The sequence below is a fragment of the Pseudopodoces humilis genome, chromosome 14 (assembly GCF_049639895.1).
Source record: "Pseudopodoces humilis isolate 2021_Gansu_Grassland_sample_001 chromosome 14, ASM4963989v1, whole genome shotgun sequence".
Taxonomy (NCBI): domain Eukaryota; kingdom Metazoa; phylum Chordata; class Aves; order Passeriformes; family Paridae; genus Pseudopodoces; species Pseudopodoces humilis.
In genome coordinates this window covers 12,074,525-12,093,369 of record NC_142213.1, presented here as the reverse complement: position 1 = coordinate 12,093,369, position 18,845 = coordinate 12,074,525, and the positions used below count along the sequence as shown (strand labels likewise).

The following is an 18,845-nucleotide window of genomic DNA, read 5'->3' as shown; positions in this document are numbered from 1 at the left end:
GAGGGTGGGGGGCTTGGAACAAACTTAGAACCCAGATCCTAAAGGTGCATTGTTTTGAGAGTTTGGTAAGGCTTTGAATTTATGGAATAGAATTCCAAATCTTTTGATTCCCTAAGGGCTCAGCAGCGTTTGGTACTTCTGTGCCATCCTCTGCCTTCTCCTGATGTTTTTCACCTTAGTCCCACTCAGCCACAGACTAGATTTGAGTTACCTGAGCAAGCAGCTCTGCTCCCTGCTCTCCTGCGGGAGCTTCCTAATGCTCTGAAATGTGGTGGATGACCTCAGGAGTACGGTATTTAACTTACAGAGCCACAGGTCTTGAGGGTGCCTTCCTTGTGATTCTCTAGAGGAAATGACCTGTCCCCAAACAGTGAGGCAGGAGAGGTAGTAAGGAATCATTTTAGAGGAACCACATTTTATCCTCAACAAATCTGATAAAGGACTTCAGTTCTGGTTTTCCTAAGCTATTTACCAGTGTGTTCGAGGAATAATTATTTTGCAGAGAAGGTGTGAACGGGAGTAGCAGCAGCAAAACTGGGGAGACTGTTGAGCTGCTACAAGGAAAATTTCCATGCAGATGTGAGTGGATGCAAAGTGTGGTGCTTGCAAATGAGCAGCAGTGAAAAAGTAGTTTCACATATTGTGCTTTTATATTTGAATGGTTCAGACAGAGACCATGGGTTGTTGCTGCTGCAATAGGGCTGTCTTTGTTTCTCCTCTTCCAACTAAAACCCTGGAAAAAAACCCCAAGCAGTAGAATACACCTGCTCATCTAAAACCTTTTAAACTCTTTGCTTTCTAGTTGTTAATGAGAAATGTCAATGTGTGCCTCCCCCTGATATTTTCTTTCTCATTGTTACTTGCTTTGTGTGAAATCTGTAGTACAGCTGTGGGAACTTTATGCAGACTTTTGTGCAGTAACTGCAGTGGTGAATTTTTAGGAGTTCATATATGAGGGGAGAAGGGATTTAACATGGGTGTTATATTTTTGTTTGTTGTGATTTGCTCTCCATCCCGATGGAGGGCAGAGAACCACCGAGAGAGGTGCTGCCAGGTGTGGCTTCCTACTGCTTTTTAATTCCGTGATCACAGAACACACGATTCTGCAGTCCTCGCACAGACGAGTCTCCCACTGATTTCAATGGGAAATTTGCCTGCATCAGGGATAAAAGAGTGGGCCCCAAGTTGTGTACAATGATGCAATCTGATCCCCCTGCTGTGGAAATTGATGTAATCGCATTCTCGCCCTCCCCCCTTTTCTCAACCCTTCTCCCTACCAACCCCTGGTGACTCCTGGGGGGCTTCTCACCAAACGGAGGGGAGGATGCAGCTGTGTGCTGAAGCAGCAGAGGAGAGGAGGAGACCTGCTGGCAAAATTTATGGAGGGTTGTGTCCTAGATGTAATCCTAGAAAACAGCTAAGAACACGGACCTGCCTGCCCTGAAAAATGCAATCACCTGCTTTTGTTAAATGAGGGGATGTTTCTTGTATTTAGTTGTGACATTCATGGCACATCCTCCTCATGTGTTTAAGGCTGATTTACAGCGCTCCATGAACTGAGCAATCTCGTTGCCATCTGCATTCATTCTGTGCAGAGGGACAGGGTTAGCTCTTTCTAGGGCTCTCTGTGTTGTTATTGTTGACAGTCTCTGCTTTTCAGTGGTGCTTTTGTGCCCTGGCACAGTGCAGGTTGCTTGGGAATAGTGAACCTTGAGAATGCTGCACTTTGTTGCTGGGCAAGCCTGGCGACCTCTCAGATGCTTCCCCCTGCTCTGCCATTTGTATGGGGTTTGGGTTTATTTTTTTCCTTTGGGAATTCTAGGCTCAGCTGAATTTGTTCTGTGTTTTGCGGAAGAAAGAGCTTGTTAAAGAATTCCCTGATGACTTTGAAGTGAACTATTTATTTTCTCTCAAGGCTTACTCAGTGTAGCCATTTGCCCCTTCTCCTCTGTTTTTTCACCCCAGTGTTTCCTGAGCTACAAGCATTCTTGGAATATATTAGTTGTAATGAGTTATGTGGGCATCAAAAGTTTTCTTTGAAACTATATGGCATCAACATCTGTTAGCTCTTAGAGAACAGAGACACAGACAAAGGGGCTGATGGGGGGAGGGAGGAAAAAGATATTAAATTCTGGAGTATGAAGTCTCCGTCTCAAAGGCTCAGGGGGAGGGGAAGGGGAAATCTGCTAAACTCCATGCTTTGATGTGGGCGGCTGGTCCTGCCATTCCATTTATGGGAATGTGCGTGGCAGACGGGCCTGCACGGCTGTCTGTCCTGCCTGTGCTGTCTGTCCTGCCTGTGCTGTCTGTCCTGCCTGTGCTGTCTGTCCTGCCTGTGCTGTCTGTCCTGCCTGTGCTGTCTGTCCTGCCTGCACGGCTGTCTGTCCTGCCTGTGCTGTCTGTCCTGCCTGTGCTGTCTGTCCTGCCTGTGCTGTCTGTCCTGCCTGCACGTCTGTCTGTCCTGCCTGTGCTGTCTGTCCTGCCTGTGCTGTCTGTCCTGCCTGTGCTGTCTGTCCTGCCTGCACGGCTGTCTGTCCTGCCTGTGCTGTCTGTCCTGCCTGTGCTGTCTGTCCTGCCTGTGCTGTCTGTCCTGCCTGTGCTGTCTGTCCTGCCTGCACGGCTGTCTGTCCTGCCTGCACGGCTGTCTGTCCTGCCTGTGCTGTCTGTCCTGCCTGTGCTGTCTGTCCTGCCTGTCCTGCCTGCACAGCTGTCTGTCCTGCCTGTCCTGCCTGTCCTGCCTGCACAGCTGTCTGTCCTGCCTGTCCTGCCTGCACAGCTGTCTGTCCTGCCTGTCCTGCCTGTCCTGCCTGCACAGTTGTCTGTCCTGCCTATGCTGTCTGTCCTGTCTGCACGTCTGTCTGTCCTGCCTGTGCTGTCTGTCCTGCCTGCATGGCTGTCTGTCCTGCCAACCCTGCCTGCTCTGCCTCCTGCCCTGCCCTGCCCTGCCCTGCCCACCTAAACACTCTGTCACCTACCTGCCCAGCCTGTAGCCCAAATCCTGCCCAAGCCCTTGCTGCTACATAAACATTTCCAAGGAAAATGCCATATTTCAGCTATTGAGATAGGGAATTGGAATTTTAATAGTAGAGGCAACTCTTAAGTTAAAAAAAAAAAAAAGTTTAGAAGGGAACTTTTTATCTGTTTCTAATCCTCCTGACATCCTTGTGAATCAGCATGCAATTGTTCATCTAAATCAGGTTTTTAAATGGTGTGCATCTGTGGTTTTTATTGCCTGTAATTAAAAAGCATGTGTCTGTTCTCATGTATTCAGCATCAGTCACCATTCAGGCATGGTAACTCATGCTGGACTGCTTACAGGAATGTGTGGAGATAGGTTCTGCTTTTTATTTTATCTTTTTCTGCAGAGCATCACAGTGCTTGTCCTACATGCCAGGCCACAGAGGAGAAAAGAAACCTCCATGTCTGTCTTTTCCTCCTGTTGGCTCTGTTTTTAGCCTTAATGTTGATGGCACTGTGCTTTGCTGGGACTTCCTGGCCCATTAAAACCCTGACCAGTTATAAAATGATTAGTTGACATACCTGGGCTCGAGGGACAAAGAGGTGGTTTAAAAAGGAATGTGAACCATCTGTTTTGCCAGCACCTCCTGTTGACAGATTTATGGCTCAACATTAGCATATGTGTCCAGGGTCACACACCTGTGCTTCCTAACAAGGTAATATTATTTAGCAGGGAATGTTTTCATCCTGAGGATTCAGAGCTTTTTGCAAAGGTGGGCATCAAGAATTCCTCTTTACAGTTGAGAAATGAAGGCACAGAGAGATTTAAGTGATTTACCCTACACCACACAGTGAGTCTGTGGTGGAGCAGTTATTGAATCCAGGTTTCCTCCAGCTGCATAAATACACGTCATCCATTAGCAGGAAAAGCCTTAGAGCTATAAACATAATAGAGGAGCATTGATTATCATTCTAGGGGAGCTTTAAGCCCTTGTGCTGTATGAAAACCTGAGCCATATAGGAAGACACAGACTATTCTCACAAGAAAGGTTCAGAACATTGTTAAAGCCGTAATGACCACTGAAGTTGGTGATCACATCTTAAACGAGCAAGTTACCCTGTCCTCAAGCTCTGTAGCCATTTTCTACAAGCTTGCTTCCCAATGCATGCCTGGATACAATCACCTCAGTGCACTTAAACGTGTCTGTTAAAGAGTTTCTTGGTAACCAAATCTATCATGAAAGGAAGTTGAACAGAAAATCAGGTTTATTACATAGCTATGCCCATCTGTCTGCTGTGGTGAAGAAGCCCAAAATAAGCAATTCAGAGAAGTTACTGAGCTTCTCCAGGCTGGAAGATGAAGATTTGTCCTCTTTTATTCATGTCTTTAGACATGTTCCTCAGTGTAATCTATGTTGAAGATAAGATCTTGGGGAACATGGGACAATTGATTTTCCAATCAGCAAGGAGATTAGAGGATAGTTAGAACAAAGTATGGTAAATAGCTGAATCTCTGAATGAAACTCTGAATGTAGAGTGAGTTCATTTATTCTTCTGAAGTAGCTTCAAAGTGAATTTAAATATAGCAAAAAGCAGTCATTTCTTGTTTCAGCTCTATTTAATCTCAAAGACTGATGGTCTTTTTTAGTTGAAGATGGCTGGACCCTTCAGTAAAAAAGTAACTGCTGATTCTGTACATCTGTTCTAACAGTTGCTTTCAATTATATGATCTCTTATCTGGCAACAGTCCTTGAAAAACGGCGTTTTATCCTATCACCTTAAAAATTAGAAGCCTTAATAGTAACAGAATTCCAATAATAGTGTTAATGGAAGATGTCACTTTGCAAACACCTAGCAAGAGTTTATAAATATCCATGAAATCCAGGATTAAAACATCATAAAAATAGAAATGTTCTGTCTTGAAACTGGAATAATCTAAATAAAAGAGTACCCTAATTTGATCTTCTGTGTATCTACAGGTCTTAACATATATTGGATAAAAGTTCCTAGTATTTTAACTAGTATTTTAAGCTATTTCTGGTCTTTTTTTTTTTTTTTTTTTCTCTATATATTTGTATATAGTTAAATGAGTTAATGAGTTTAATGAGTTAAAGGAGCAGGCAGGTGGCCTTTGTTGAGTGCAGGTTGCAGTGACTGACCACTGAAAGAGGATGCTCATTTGCCCACTACAGTAGAGGTGACAAAGATCCTTGCAAAGAACATGATTCATTGTTGTCACAGGCTGGTGAAAAGAAATGGGTTTAGAAATATGGAGAAATGATTTTTGTTTGATCCTGTTGGAAAGCCTGGTCCACATGTTTGTTTTTGGCAAAAGATGTTCAGCTGCATGTTGCAAGCAGCCTGGAACAAAAAGTGCCATGTTTCCTTTCTTACTCAGGTGTCCACCATGAAGGCATTTGTGCAAGTGTCCATCTGCTGTCCATGTTCACTTCCTCAAAAGGCTCCTGTTCGTATTCCTATGAATGTGCTGTCCTTGAAAGTGTATCATGCAACAACTGCTCCTGGTACACATTTGAGGGCCTGTAACAGGATATAAAGGTTTTGGGGATGTTTTCTGCCTCATAAGCCTCTAGTTGTCCATGATCCTTTGTGACTGGAGCTTAAGAGTGGGGTTTTTTTTGCCATCCTGTCTTTATCATCACAATATTTTACCAGCAGCTGGAATTGCTCTGCAGGTAAATTCTGTGAGCTGAGACTGCAGGAGTGCCAGTTCTGTCAGATTGGTGGATACAGATGTGTGATTTCGAACAGAATTGCCATGTTATTATGGCTGGGAGTTATTGCTCCCAGAGAGCAGAGGCAGCCAAACTGAAGACATTTATGTTTCACCATTTTATTTTTGGAGCTGGTAGATTAGTATGATCTTTATGCTGACGTGCCAAGGGATGAATTTTGGTGCCTGTGGTATGAGACCCATTGTGTCCTGCTCTCTGTTAGGAAGACCATAACTCTGAGCACAGAGGCCAGTGAGGCAGACAAAGGCAGTAAAATCCTAAGCCACAGCAGTTAAACCCATCCAAGGTCATCTATCACAGATCATAGAGGAAAAGTCTGTTTTCTTAAGAACTCTACCTGCTGTGATCATATGATGAAGAAATTTTATCTGAGAGAAGCTTCGGTGCATGGCAGATGAAGAAAAACCCTTCTGTAATGACAGAGCGCAGGTTCTAATTTCAGAGAAAGAAAACATTATATAAGTTGAGCTTGTTTCATCTGCTGAACAATCTACATTATTGCAGTTGTAGTGTATATTTCAATGTGGGTCTAAAAATTAGAGTCACCTTGACTTTTTCAAGTGTGAGCTGGTTTACGTGTTCTCTATAGAATGTTTCATCATAGTGAATTATCTTTATAATTAAATTATCCAAAATGGCAAACTTCAAAAAAGTAAGACCTCATGATTGCAGAAGAAAAAGGGAAATATGCTGTAGAAAATAATATTTGGCTTAATACAAGGCATAAATGTGTATTGCTGTACAGTGTTTTTCTGTATGGCATGTTTAATTCTTACATGTATTCACCTGGTTTCAATTTTCATTATAGTGAGGCTTGGCATATATACTTTTATCTGTGTAAGGCCCTGGGTTTATAGATTACTTATGAACAGAGAAGGAAAGGAAGCTCTTGTCCTAAATAGAGTACTGTAATACAGGACTGTGTGGTTTATTTGAAGAAGCTTGTGAGGGGGATCTTCAAGCATTTTTGAAAGAGAATATTACAATGAAGTCTTCATTTCCAAATGCTGACAGAGCCAGATGCATGCCCAAAGCACATTCTTCTCTTTTGCTTGTAAGTAGTGATTACACAAAATTGTGTGCATAAATACCTACTTTCATGTATATTTGACTGTGTGGGTACCTGTGTGTGGAAGTGGCTGGCCTGGCTCAGTGTCCTCTCTATCTGTGTCTGACTATGAGCAGTTTATTCCTTTATTTCCTTGTTTAGTTCAAGTTTTAAGCCTGGCTATAAACCTGTATTTAAAGAATGGTGGATATGGAGAATGGAGAATATTACCTCAGGATAACTCAGTATCTGCTTCCGCTTATGTTAACCTAAAAGACCTTACACCATTATTTGAGGTGTCTGTAGGCTCTGAACCCTAGGCTCGCGCTGGTCATAGTAACACATGACTGTTTCTAGTCCATGGGAAATTTCAGATACCCAAAGGGGAACAAGGTCCCTTCCATCAACTTTTTTTCAAAAGTCTTTTTCCTCTTTCTCTTCAAGTCTGGACAAGACTAAAAATAAAGTAAAACAATAACGACTGCTTTGGGATTTGGATGGGTTTCCTAAAGCTCTTCGCTGTATGAGGTTTCCACATTTTCACAGTCTGCTAAGGACTTGCTGTATGAAAATCAGACTTATTTTGTAAATTTGCTTCCTGCAAGTGAGACTGAAACATTCAGAATGGCCACTTGGCACCTGACAGGCCCTCAGTGGTTTCGGTGAAAGGCCGAAGGGCATCCTCATTCTCTTGAGCCTCTATTTCTTGGGATTATTTTTTCTACATCAAGAAATGAAGTTTGTGCATAGGTGACACAGCATTCTTGTTGGCAATAACTATAAAATCATTTAAAATCTACAAGACATTAGAATTACCACATATCTTGTCCCTTGCAGTCCTGTTGTGAAATGCATTTCTTCAACTTTGCTCATTCCAAAACTTTATTGCATCAATATGAGAATAAAGAGAGAAAACCCCATGTTTCAGTCAGATGGTTAAAAATAGGGAGGAAAGGTTTTTGGTTGATGACTTGTCATTCTGCATGTGTTATGCAAAAAAAAAAAAAGTATATATGATTCCTTGACAAAAACTTCATTAAACAGGAAATATGTGCATATTTTCTCCCAAAAATGTGGAAAATTCAGTATCTTAAGGCTAAATCAAAGTATTTTAATGAGGTGTTTGAAGGAGAGAGGTAAAGCAACTTGTTTCTACTTGAGAAGAGCACATTTTAGAAAAATGTTAATTAACACAATATTGACTTGAGATGTAATAGAAGGAGTAGGGGGGCCCAGGCTTTCAAAATGTGCTTGTTATCATGATAACCCACTTAAATCAAAGGTTATCCTTTGAAATATCTAATACATGTATGGATATATCTGTCTGTACTTAACACTGGAGCAAAACTATTGAGCACTGTGTTTGGTCAGGCTCAGGCTGCTGAAATACACACTCTGTCTGCAGTCAGGAGCTTTGGCTCTTGTGTGCCACAAATGTGCTGGTATTGTGGGGGTGACGTGGAAAGGCAGAGCCAGGACAGGGAGAGGGTAATACTGCAGAGCAAGGCTGGAGCAACTGGTGGATGTAGGGACTAGGAGGCAGGACTAGAGGATGTGACCACAAATACACCTGTGCAGAGCCTGGAAAGTGAAGTCAAGGGGCTTAACCTCAAGGCAGAAGCATAAAGAGCCAGCAAAGTGATGTAGGCAGAACAAATGGAGAGTATTTGGATTGCAGCATTTTCAGATGTCACGAGAAGGAAGTCATTAGCTGGAAGCCCCAGAGTGAGTGCCTGGCCTTTGTCTCCAGAGACTTGGATCAGGAAGAAGACTGCCCAGGGCAGTTAGGGCTGAAATTGAGGTTAGAAAAATTCAAATTTCCCTTGAATTAGAATTTATTGATGTGTGATTGCACAGGGAAGGTGGGAAGCGAGTGACGATTGCTGAACTTCTGTACCCAACTCAGTTGAAGCCCTGGCGTGTAGGAGCTTTTAAAGGTTGTTTTTCTCCTCATGTTTGTATATACTCAGCAATGTTTCTGAGGGACTTGCACTAATTAACTCTTCTCTCCACCCCCGCCCTCTTAAATCTGAGCAGAGTAGAGTGGCACCTATCAGAGTGGGATATATGGGGCACGAGGTCCTCTCTAGCCAGGCAGCTGTTCTGGGTTTTGAAGCACATGTTTGAGCCTGAATCTTAATCATTCACTGTGAGTTGTGTTGGTAGCTAATGGAGACCAGTTATTTATCTGGGAAACTCCTGGTGAGGTAGAGACACTTACTCTAGGTGGGTTCCTGTTCAGCAGCCCATAGCAATGGCATGCTGGAATAATCCTTCTGTGTAAATGTTTCTTTTCTTTATTCTTTCAAGTGCTCGCTGACCTCATTTATATAGTGTTTCACAGGGTACATCTGGTTTTGGTTGTTTCATGACTCAGTGCTGCAGTCTGAAAAGGCAGTGCTGTGATTTAAAGCATCGTGTCAGGACAGTGATATACAGCTGCCTATGACCCAAATGTTGTTGCTGCTCTTGGGCACTGGGCCTGCCGTGGCGGCTGCTGAGGGCCCCGTGGCAGAGCCTGGCTGAATGCAGAGCTGTTCCTGGCTTTTCCATCCCCTTGAGCCTGTGTCCTCTTTGTGCTTGAACACACTCGTCCCCAGTGTCAGATATTCCTACCTGGCTGTAGGGTTTGCTTCCCACTAGAATTTCTTGAGCTTGAGTTCTGTTTTACCCATTGACCCTTTTGTTTTATTCTAGTCCACTTGAATTTGGGTTGCTGGGGGTAGATAACTGTGTTATCCACTCTGAGGTTATTTGTGTGGGTTACTGGGAGAGTATTATGCAGGATGAGCTGCAGTCAGAATTGTTTTCTCTGATGCTTGCTCAGCTCTTACACTTTTTTGCTGTGTGACTTCACATACACTGCCCAGAAACCTTTTCTCAGGGATTCTGGTGTTTATCCAGGTTGCAACATCTATCTCCGCGGTGCTAAAAATATTCAGGTAAATCTCTTGCAGTTTTTTTGACAGAAAAGTTAATGATGATAAGATGAATGAGAGAGTATATATTTTTTCTCCTGCATCTTTTCCCCTGTAAAATCTTAAGAGTTGCCCACACCCTTCTCAGCTACATGTCTGTCTATCAAAGATAATACATGTCAGAATCTTCCACAGAGGAATACCTTTGAATGGGAGCTGAGGAAGTCTGCTTAAATGTGTCACTAAATGTTCAAACGATACTCTCATCAGTTTCAGGATGGATTGTCAATTTATGTGCTAACAGTTATATTATGGTTCAACAGCATGAAAAACACTTTTTAGAATGTGTTAATTTATAATAATTTGGTTTAAGGCAGAAACACTTACTGGAAATTTGCTTACATTAAGTTACTATTTTAACTTAAATAACTAGGAGCTAGAGAAGGAGTGAAACTAGACTGGAATATAAAACATATTTGCTTAAGACCCATGTAATGATTAGAAGTGAGGAAATAAGGAAGCTAGTGTAATGAATATTAATGCTTCACTCTGCTGTTTTACACTCCCTGTCTTCCACTGTTTTCCTTTGAGTTACCTGATAGTCCATTTTTCATCCACAAATGTATGCTTATTTTTAAGTGATATCTTTTGACATATGAAAAATCACAACAATTAATAACTTGTGAGTTTTGTAGAGCATGAGATTAATGACATAATTTTAACAGGCAATGTTTGATAGCCAGGTGGAATGCTTGCATAGCTAAAATTTTAGGAGGTGAATGCTACCATGTAGATAGTATTCCCAGAGATACACCACAAGTACCTACCCATTGCATATTTGCTGATCAGGTTAACAGAAAATATTTATTTTTCCAAGGAGAGTGGGAATTCCAACACATGAAAACCCCAAATGAAACAGTTATTCAATATTTGTGGGAGAGCAGAGTCACTTCTATATATCATTATCTATGGGAGCAGGCAGAGGTGTGCTCTCACAGCTTCATGGAAAATTGTGACATGGGGGAGTTTGATCAAACAAAAGTAACTAACTTCCAGATGGTCATGAAAAGACATCACCTTGCAGTGATATGCTGCATCATTCCAAAATTTTCTGTCTTCTTTTCATTCTCTGTTTGCTCCTTCCATAATTTTTAAGGTAATGATTGATATTAGTCAGCACGTGCCCAGAATAAGAGAGTTTTTTTACTGGAACAAAAGTAGTTTTTTGTGATTTTCTACCTGGAAAGACAAATCCAGAATGTCAGCTTTTATAGCAGCATTGTGCTGTGGTGTATCCCAGCATTCCAGGCCAGTTTGCCAGCATTTCTCAGAGACATTTGTCCTGCAGAGTCTAACTTTACTGCAGGGGATGTGATTGGGAAGAGGCAGTATTTTCAGGGTTTCTGGGCTAGGTATCCAGTATTGTTAGTGAAATCTAATTTTTAACATGCTGTTGCAGAAATTGATACCGAAGAATTCCTAAGATATACTTTTGTGGCTTAGTTACTTTGTTATAACTAATCTCAAAGAATAACATTTAGGCATGTGGAATTTGAAGAACCTCTGCCAGCTTTTTAAAGAAAAAGATGTGAACTGCCTTTATCATGATCAAATTCCTTAACAATAAAGCTAATGAATACAACCAGACATGAATTTTCACAGGTTACTCCCTTATCCTTATCTTATACTAAAAGCTCTCCAAGGTCAGCTTCCAGCCCACAGGTTGATGCTGTGAATTCTGGCTCTGTGCTGCAGGTCTGTTTTTGCAGATGCAGCTGGAATGGCTGTGAGTGCAGCACACCAGTTTTTTAGGCCCATATCCTTCTTTGTCACCATAACTTTATCAGAGGCAGAGAGTGTTTGGGGAGCATCCAGGGAGCTGGACTCCAGTGTAAGGTCAGTGGCACTGTGGTGCTGCCCAAGCTTGGCTGAGAGCAGTCAGGACATGAGGATAGCTCCATTGCTTTTGGCCTGGCTGGGGTGGGGTGATGGAGCTGGAAGGGTTTGTTCATAAGAGAGTAAGAATGCTCTCCAGAGTCTTTGTAACTGGGATTAGCTCCAAATCCCACTGATGCCCTTTACAACTGCTTCAGCACTACTGGAGAAATGGTTTTTGCATCTCAGATAAGTTCATCTGCATTATCTATGGCACCTGCATCTGTATTGTTCTAGACATTCTGGGGCTGACAGAATTTCATTAATTTCAGAACTGAAGGCTCAGGCAGCTTGTCAGAATCTGGTATCTGCTTTTCTTGGGTGACCTCTGGCATATGGAAGTTTTCTGTTTGTTGGTGGAACCAAGTGATAACATTCCTTTGTGGGTAGTGAAGGCTTATTTCTCCTTTATCATTTCCATTTGGAATTTTTTAATCTTGCTTGATTGAAAGAACATTGAAATGCAAAATATTACTTTATAAGATTATTTAAATGTGATTTTTTTTCTTTACCCTACATAGTCAATTCATCTTCACTAAATTTTTGTCCAGAATATATCCAGAGCATTGTAAAATAGCATCAAATGCATTGACTACCACTAAGACGTTGATTGACTCCTTTCCTGGAAAACAGTTTCTGTGTTCTCATTCATGTTATAAATTAGTTCTGGCAATAATAAATACATATTATTAACACCTCAACACTTTATATGTAGTATATTTGTAGTTAATTTGTTTTGTTTTGTTTTAAACAGGATTTATCTGGGGAAGGCTACAGAGACACTATTGGTGATGAACACTTTCATCTAGAAGGTATTTAAAGAACAAAGTTTTTTGGTTAATATAAAGGGGTATTGGAGTAAGTTAGTGAATAAATTAGTGTGATAATGCATATATTTAGAGTGCAGTTCTTGGTCTACTGATGTGTCATTTGCCTGAAAAAACTAAGATGGAAATAGGGCTTTATTTCTGTATCTGCTACTACTTGTATTGGAAAGAGTCACCCAGCTGAATCACAGGGACCAAGTGTTTTAACTCAAGGTCTCACCATTTTCTCCAGGTGCTTCTCCTGACATTGGTAGGAGTGGTGATTGTCACTGCCCCTGGCAGAGCTGGCAAATGGGTGGAACTGTTAGCACTGGGTTGTGTGGGACACTGCAATCCATTCTGGGTTACACAAAGCAGCCTTAGAAACTCCCATGTTAATCTCTAATAAGGGCTAGAGACTTAATCAACACATTTTTCTTCAGTATGAATGGGATCCTTATTGCCTCAGACAGTTTCTCTTTCCATCTCATCTCCTCCTCTGCAATCAGGCAGTTGAGATGGAATCATTGTGGTGGGAAGGACCTTTGGTACCTGTGAGTATGGGTACCATTATCTGCTATATTCTGCCAAAGAACACATCTAAGGTACCTTGAGCTTCAGGGACAAGTTGGGGTTCATGAATGGAGGAGATGAATTTATTTCTCATTTCTTTCAAGGCAGTGAGACTTCATAAACTCTAGTATAACGAGGGGTTGCATGGGCTGTGTGCTGGATTTATATTATACACTAGTGGAAACAATATGCTCAGTTTATTCAGAGCAGTGAACCCATGTCAAGCTTAATCTGGAAATTTCTGTACTTTCATAATCCAATCATTTGTTTCTGGTATTAGAAGCTTTTGTATAAACAGAATGTGAAAGATTCTCAAGAATGTCTGCTTTCCAGTTACCTGTGCAATGTGTTAATATACTGTGATTCTTGGATTCCAAGTTTCTCTCATCTCTGTAGTTTACAAAGACTTCATGTCTTGTATGTGCCATAACATAGGAACTCAATTTTGGCTGGTGCTTTTAAACTACTGTTAATCACAAATACTTGCCATTATGGAGTCAGTGTTTGTTGAGTGGTTTTGTATTTAACTTCACCACAGTTTTCCAATCCCCTTAGTAGGACATAGGGTAAGATTTTAATTTTAGAATTATAGGAGAAAATGCTTCAGACAGGATATTAAGTGTCAGCAAGGTGAATAATTTCATTTTCTTTGTCTCATTCCATCTTTTCTTGCCTCTAATTATTTCTTTCTTTGTTGTGTAGCATTATCTTGCTTAGCAAACACAATATTCAATATATAATATTTTCAAACTAGTCAGCAGCAAGATTTTTTTTTATTAGAGTGTAAAGCCTTTTAGGTAACTGTAATTTCAGTCTTTCAGCAATTTCACATTATTGCTTCTGATGAGTCTCGTTTGTTATGAAGTAGCTGAGTAGTGAAGACTAGATTTAGGTACCAGCAGTGGTCCATCCTTTGTGTGCTGTCACCGGGGAAGAGCTGTTCTGTGGCATCTTTCCAGCTGGGAGGAAGATGACTGTTCCCTCCCCATGCTCAGGCATATGGATGCAGGTTGTCAAAGCTTGCTCCTCATCCCTTCTGCTCTCAGATCTCCAGGCTGTGTTTTCCATGCTGGGACAGAGTTAACCACTTCCTATTTCATTCAGATACTGAAAATCTTATAATTACCAGACAATACAACAATCATTGTGTTAAAGCATCCTTTTTGTGTAACTTTTTACTTGCATCATACTTCAGTGTTTGTGCTAGTACTAGCACAAAATTGTGATATTAGATAAAGTGAAGCTGAAACATGATTTGAGATCTTTGATAGGGCACAGCCTGAATTCTTAGGTGCAAGATGGCAACTGTCGTCCTCTTCTCCGCATAGAAACGTTTCTGTGGGAAAATGCAATTAATATCCTAGAACATAGATGGAACTTTCCATCTAAAATAGTTGTTCTGCCTCTGTTTTGCTGCCTTATGATCTTCACATGTGTACTGGTATAACGCATGTGCTGTGATTCATGTGTCATAAGATAACATCAAAATCACCAGCAGCTTCAGAGACAGGGATCTGTAACCCAGAAAATGGTTGGTCAGACTAAGCTCAGAGAGGACAAATGGCAAATACCATGCTCTACCAAATACCATGCATCAGTGAACGGTGTTCTGTCTTGGTGAATACGTGGTAGGGATGAAAAAGAAACATTTCTCAGATTTGCAAGAAAAACGTTCAGCAATTGCCACAGTTCTGGTTTAGGGGAATTTTAGAGCCTTCTCTCTGAGGAACTTTATTGGAGAATAAATCTGAGTTCTTTAGAAGACTCTCACTGAAAAGACAAAGTGGCAATAAGAGAAATAATTGAATTCCTTATTTTGTTTTACATAGCCAAGTTCATTACCTTTTTTTTTCCCTTCCCTCTCTTTTTTTTCCCCTCTTAGCTGTCTGAGCAGTACAGATAAAAAGAACTCTCTTTGCTGGATTTAACTTCTGTGTTGTTATGTAAAGCTTGATCAAATCCTTTCGTCTTAACAGACTTAACTGGCCAACAGCAAAAGGCTCGGGATTCTGGGATTAAGATTGTATTTGGTAAGAGGACTGCTGCATTAGTGCTTTCTTTTGAACTATACAAAGAACAAAGTAAACATCAAAAGCATTAAGCCATGAGAGCGGATTGTTGACTCAATGTTGCTGCATGACAAGAGGTTAGAACTCAATAGCAGCAACTCTGTTTATTGAGTGCTATGTAGAAAGAAATGGTTTGACCAGCATTGTCTAGTATATCCACCACCTGCCTTTGATTTTGCTGCTGGGCAAGTCGCTAAATTGAAATTTTTGGATTTTCTCTTATGTGGTCAGTTGAGAGACTGATTCCTGAGATAAGAGACACCAATGGAAACCTCAGTCTCGTATTACTCTTACTCTGTTTTCCTTCTTCCTCTTTCATTAGTAACACAACAATTGGCCATTCTGGATATAGGTTCTGTAGTGGATTTGTTTGCATTTTGCATTCCAGGAAATTTCCCAGTGCATTTCAGAGCCTTCCACTTGCCAAATTTGGAGTACTTGAGCAATCTGCTGTTGCTGTGTAGGAATGTCTCACACTGGAATTTCCTTGTCCCCCAGTTTCTGCACAGGAAGGACGTGCTGCATCACCCTTCACACAAAGGGTTAAAGAGCTCCCATTTTCTCTTCCTTGTCCCTGGCTAGAGTAATGGGTTACCAGAACTGAATGACTGGGGGTGGCTCTGGAAGAAGTCACAAAAACCAGCACAGACATTAGGAGATATTTTCCATTTCGTGCCGGCAGAGATGCTAAAATGGCAGGCAGGAATTGAGTGCGGGATCAAACAGCAAGTCACTCTTCTGCCATGGAGACAAGCGGGTGGTTCAGAAAGACATTCGCTATTTGTGTGCTCAATAATGACATCCCAATTCTCCCTAAACTCTTCTAGGCATAAGTAAGCTTCTAATGAATTGTTGAAGAGTCATGCTCTTGTTTTTCAGAGCTTTTTTCACCTCCTTTCCCTGGACCCTTTTAGAAATTTTTGCAGCTAAAACTTGTAGACCAGGTGAGCTTTCTTATTTTGATCACTCCATGTCTTTCTGAAAGGACCTGGGGTTTCTCCATCTTATCGCTTGAACATTTAAAAACTTTCCAGAAAGTTCAGCTGAGGAAGGAACTCCTGATGCAATCCTCTGATGAAGACTGATTGTATAAAGGGGTGATTTCCTCCTTGTCCCAGTCCAAGCTCTTTGGAGCCCTGTGGGATACAGCTGCCTTTTGGAGTTCACAGTGAACTTGACCTTGATACCTAACCTATTGTCCCAATTATTTATGCAGCAATGTGATTTCTCATGTCACTGTTCTCTTGAAAAGTGCAACCTAAGTATTTCTTTTAATCAGAAATCTTACATGTCTTGAGATTGATCTAGTCCTCTAGCTGTCAGAGGAGCTGCCTCTTACACTGATAGCAATCTGTACCCCGTTACATTTGTCAGCTGAGGGTGATGTCTTTATTCTTATTCTCTCAACAGAAGACTGGAGAAGATCCAGACCTTCCTGGTGCCTTATCTGAACATGATAGCCCTTCTGAAAGTAGTGACAGAGCTTGTCCTGAATCAAGAAACCCAATTTTTAATGTTTCCCAAGACAGATGTATCTAAATCCCTAGATGTAAGATGTTCCCTGTTCTGGTGCCAGAAAGGACAAATTATTCAGGTCATCTTCTTGCCCATTAATATTAGAAAACCCTCCAGCAGAGTTCAAAGCACGTGTTGTTGCTGAAAAAAAAATATAGCAGATCTGTAAAAGAGCTTGTTGCACTTTTCACATATTTACAAGCCGGTATGGAATTTTTAAACCTGTAATTAAAGCATTCTGTATTCAGCAAAGCAGAAAAGTAATTCATTATATTCTTAACGTTTTACTAGTGTGTGCAGTCTGTCCTTCACGTCTTCCTCCCCAGCATCCAGGGAATCAGTGGTCAAGTAGGAGCTGAGGTGTGGTTAGCAGTGCTCCAGCATGAAAAGCTGTGTTGTTATTTTTGACTTTTATAAGAACCCATAAGCAAACAAGGAACCAATAACAAAGAATGAACTGGTGGCTTAAGGCTGCTGATCTTAGGCCCAGCTCTGCCTGGACCCCACAGCTGCATGTGCTTCCTCCTCCACACTGATGCCAGACATCCCAGTGATGGGAGCACGTTGGCTTCCAGGGGGATGCTTCCCTTTGCTGGGGCTGCAGGGGAGGCATGGGGGACCATCCTTCCCAATGCACCCTGCAGTGGGGCTGCTCCTGTGTGAGATTTCCTCCCTCTCTCCATTCAGGAAAAATTCAGGGAAGGCTTTAGTTCATGGAGTTTTCTCTAAAATTAGTAATTGGAAGAATATTTGTCAGGTTGTCAGCTTAGAGGAGGGCTGATAATTTGGCCCAAATTGTTTATAAACTTGTCAGCAAAAGAAAACTGTAACAAGCATTTTAGCTAGTTTTAGCTAACCTACTTGCCTGGGAGACACTTTTTACCATACTTCATTAATCTCTTAACTCTAATAAATTAATGTATTGTTCTAAGCTGAGCTGTGAATAGGTAATAAAAGGCACTTATTTCAAAGTGTATTCCTCCCCCTAGTTAAAGCTTTCAGTTATAATATTCATTTTCTAAAGCTTAATTTTTTTGTGTGTTTTATATACGTGAAATTCCAGTGTATTTATAGAAAAGGCATAGATTGCATCTTGCACACAGGCAAATTTTCTCTGTGTTGGCACCACTGTTGCTACCTGTATGGTACTATCGATGCAGGCATGATGCTTTGCAGAAAATGATGGTCCCTTGTCTCTCAGGTTCTTAAACAGAATACCTATTTATCCCTGACACTGCAAATAGAGTGTTAATAATTCTAAAAGTGCTCTTGTGGTCAGCCTTCTGGGATGTCATGTGGGAACTGCATTTTAATGACTTGTTGCTAATCCTGTGCACTTACCATAGATTTGCTATGCTTGGGTATATGCTATGTGACCACCTCAGACTGCTGATCACTTGCTCGCTGGCTGTATTTTTTTCATCTCCCAAGAGGTTTCTGCTGTATCCTTTCCTACTACTCTATATGACATGGAACAACTCTGAAAAATGTCTTTGGCCACAGGGTGCCCCAGTGGCAGCAGGCACCAGTGTGTGACAAGCAGCCGAGGCTGGCAGCTGATAAGCTGGTTATTGTGGGCAGGAGGGAGCAGCGAAGGACCTGGGGGCGTGGGGAGGAAGGAGCAGGGGAGAGTGCCAAGAGAAAACTGCTTAGTTTGGCAGTTAGAATAAAAGTCACCAAAGAACATGAGACTGGTAGGATTAGCAGAAGTTTTCCTGTGGTTGTGCACAGATCCAGGAAATTATAAGAAGCAGGTAGGCTGCTTGCCATGAGTGGGAGGAAAATCTTACGGCATGAGGCCCTTTAAAAAAAAAAATTAAAAAAATATAAAATTGTACAAGTGTTTCTTAACATTAACTGTTCCAGTTGAGGGGGGTTGGTATTTGGATCAGAAGCTTTTACTTCTGGAGCTGCTGTTTCAAGTGCAGCCAGGTCAGTAGTGATGAAAGACTGTTGCCATCCAACGGTTGCCCATGGCCTGTGTGTAATGAGTTAGTGGTCTCCAGGTGTTTCCAAATGAACCTTTACAGTGTGTCTAACAGCTCCCACCCATGTTGGCAAGCAGAGCATAGAAAGGCAGTGAAAAGTGGGCTGTTAGGACACCTCAGAGGGTGAGCTCTGCTCCTCACACTGAGCTGCTGCTGTGTGCAGAGCAGGCACTCTCCCTGCCGTGTCCTGCGTGTTCCCTGCACGGAGCGTGTCGCTCTCTTTAGCTCCTACTGGTGCTGCCTCACAGGCTGTGATAGATGATGTGTTTTGTCTATATT

At 41.7% G+C, this 18,845-nt stretch overlaps 1 protein-coding gene across 2 annotated transcripts in view; it reads left to right on the top strand.

Moving 5' to 3' along the window:
- NKD1 (NKD inhibitor of Wnt signaling pathway 1) overlaps positions 1-18,845 on the top strand; it is a 110,030-nt gene that overhangs the window by 56,982 nt on the left and 34,203 nt on the right. For both annotated transcript variants that reach the window (XM_005526366.3, XM_088062396.1), the window contains exon 5: positions 12,370-12,427. In XM_005526366.3, coding sequence (XP_005526423.1) covers positions 12,370-12,427 — 58 coding nt within the window. The remainder of the gene's footprint in view (positions 1-12,369; positions 12,428-18,845) is intronic.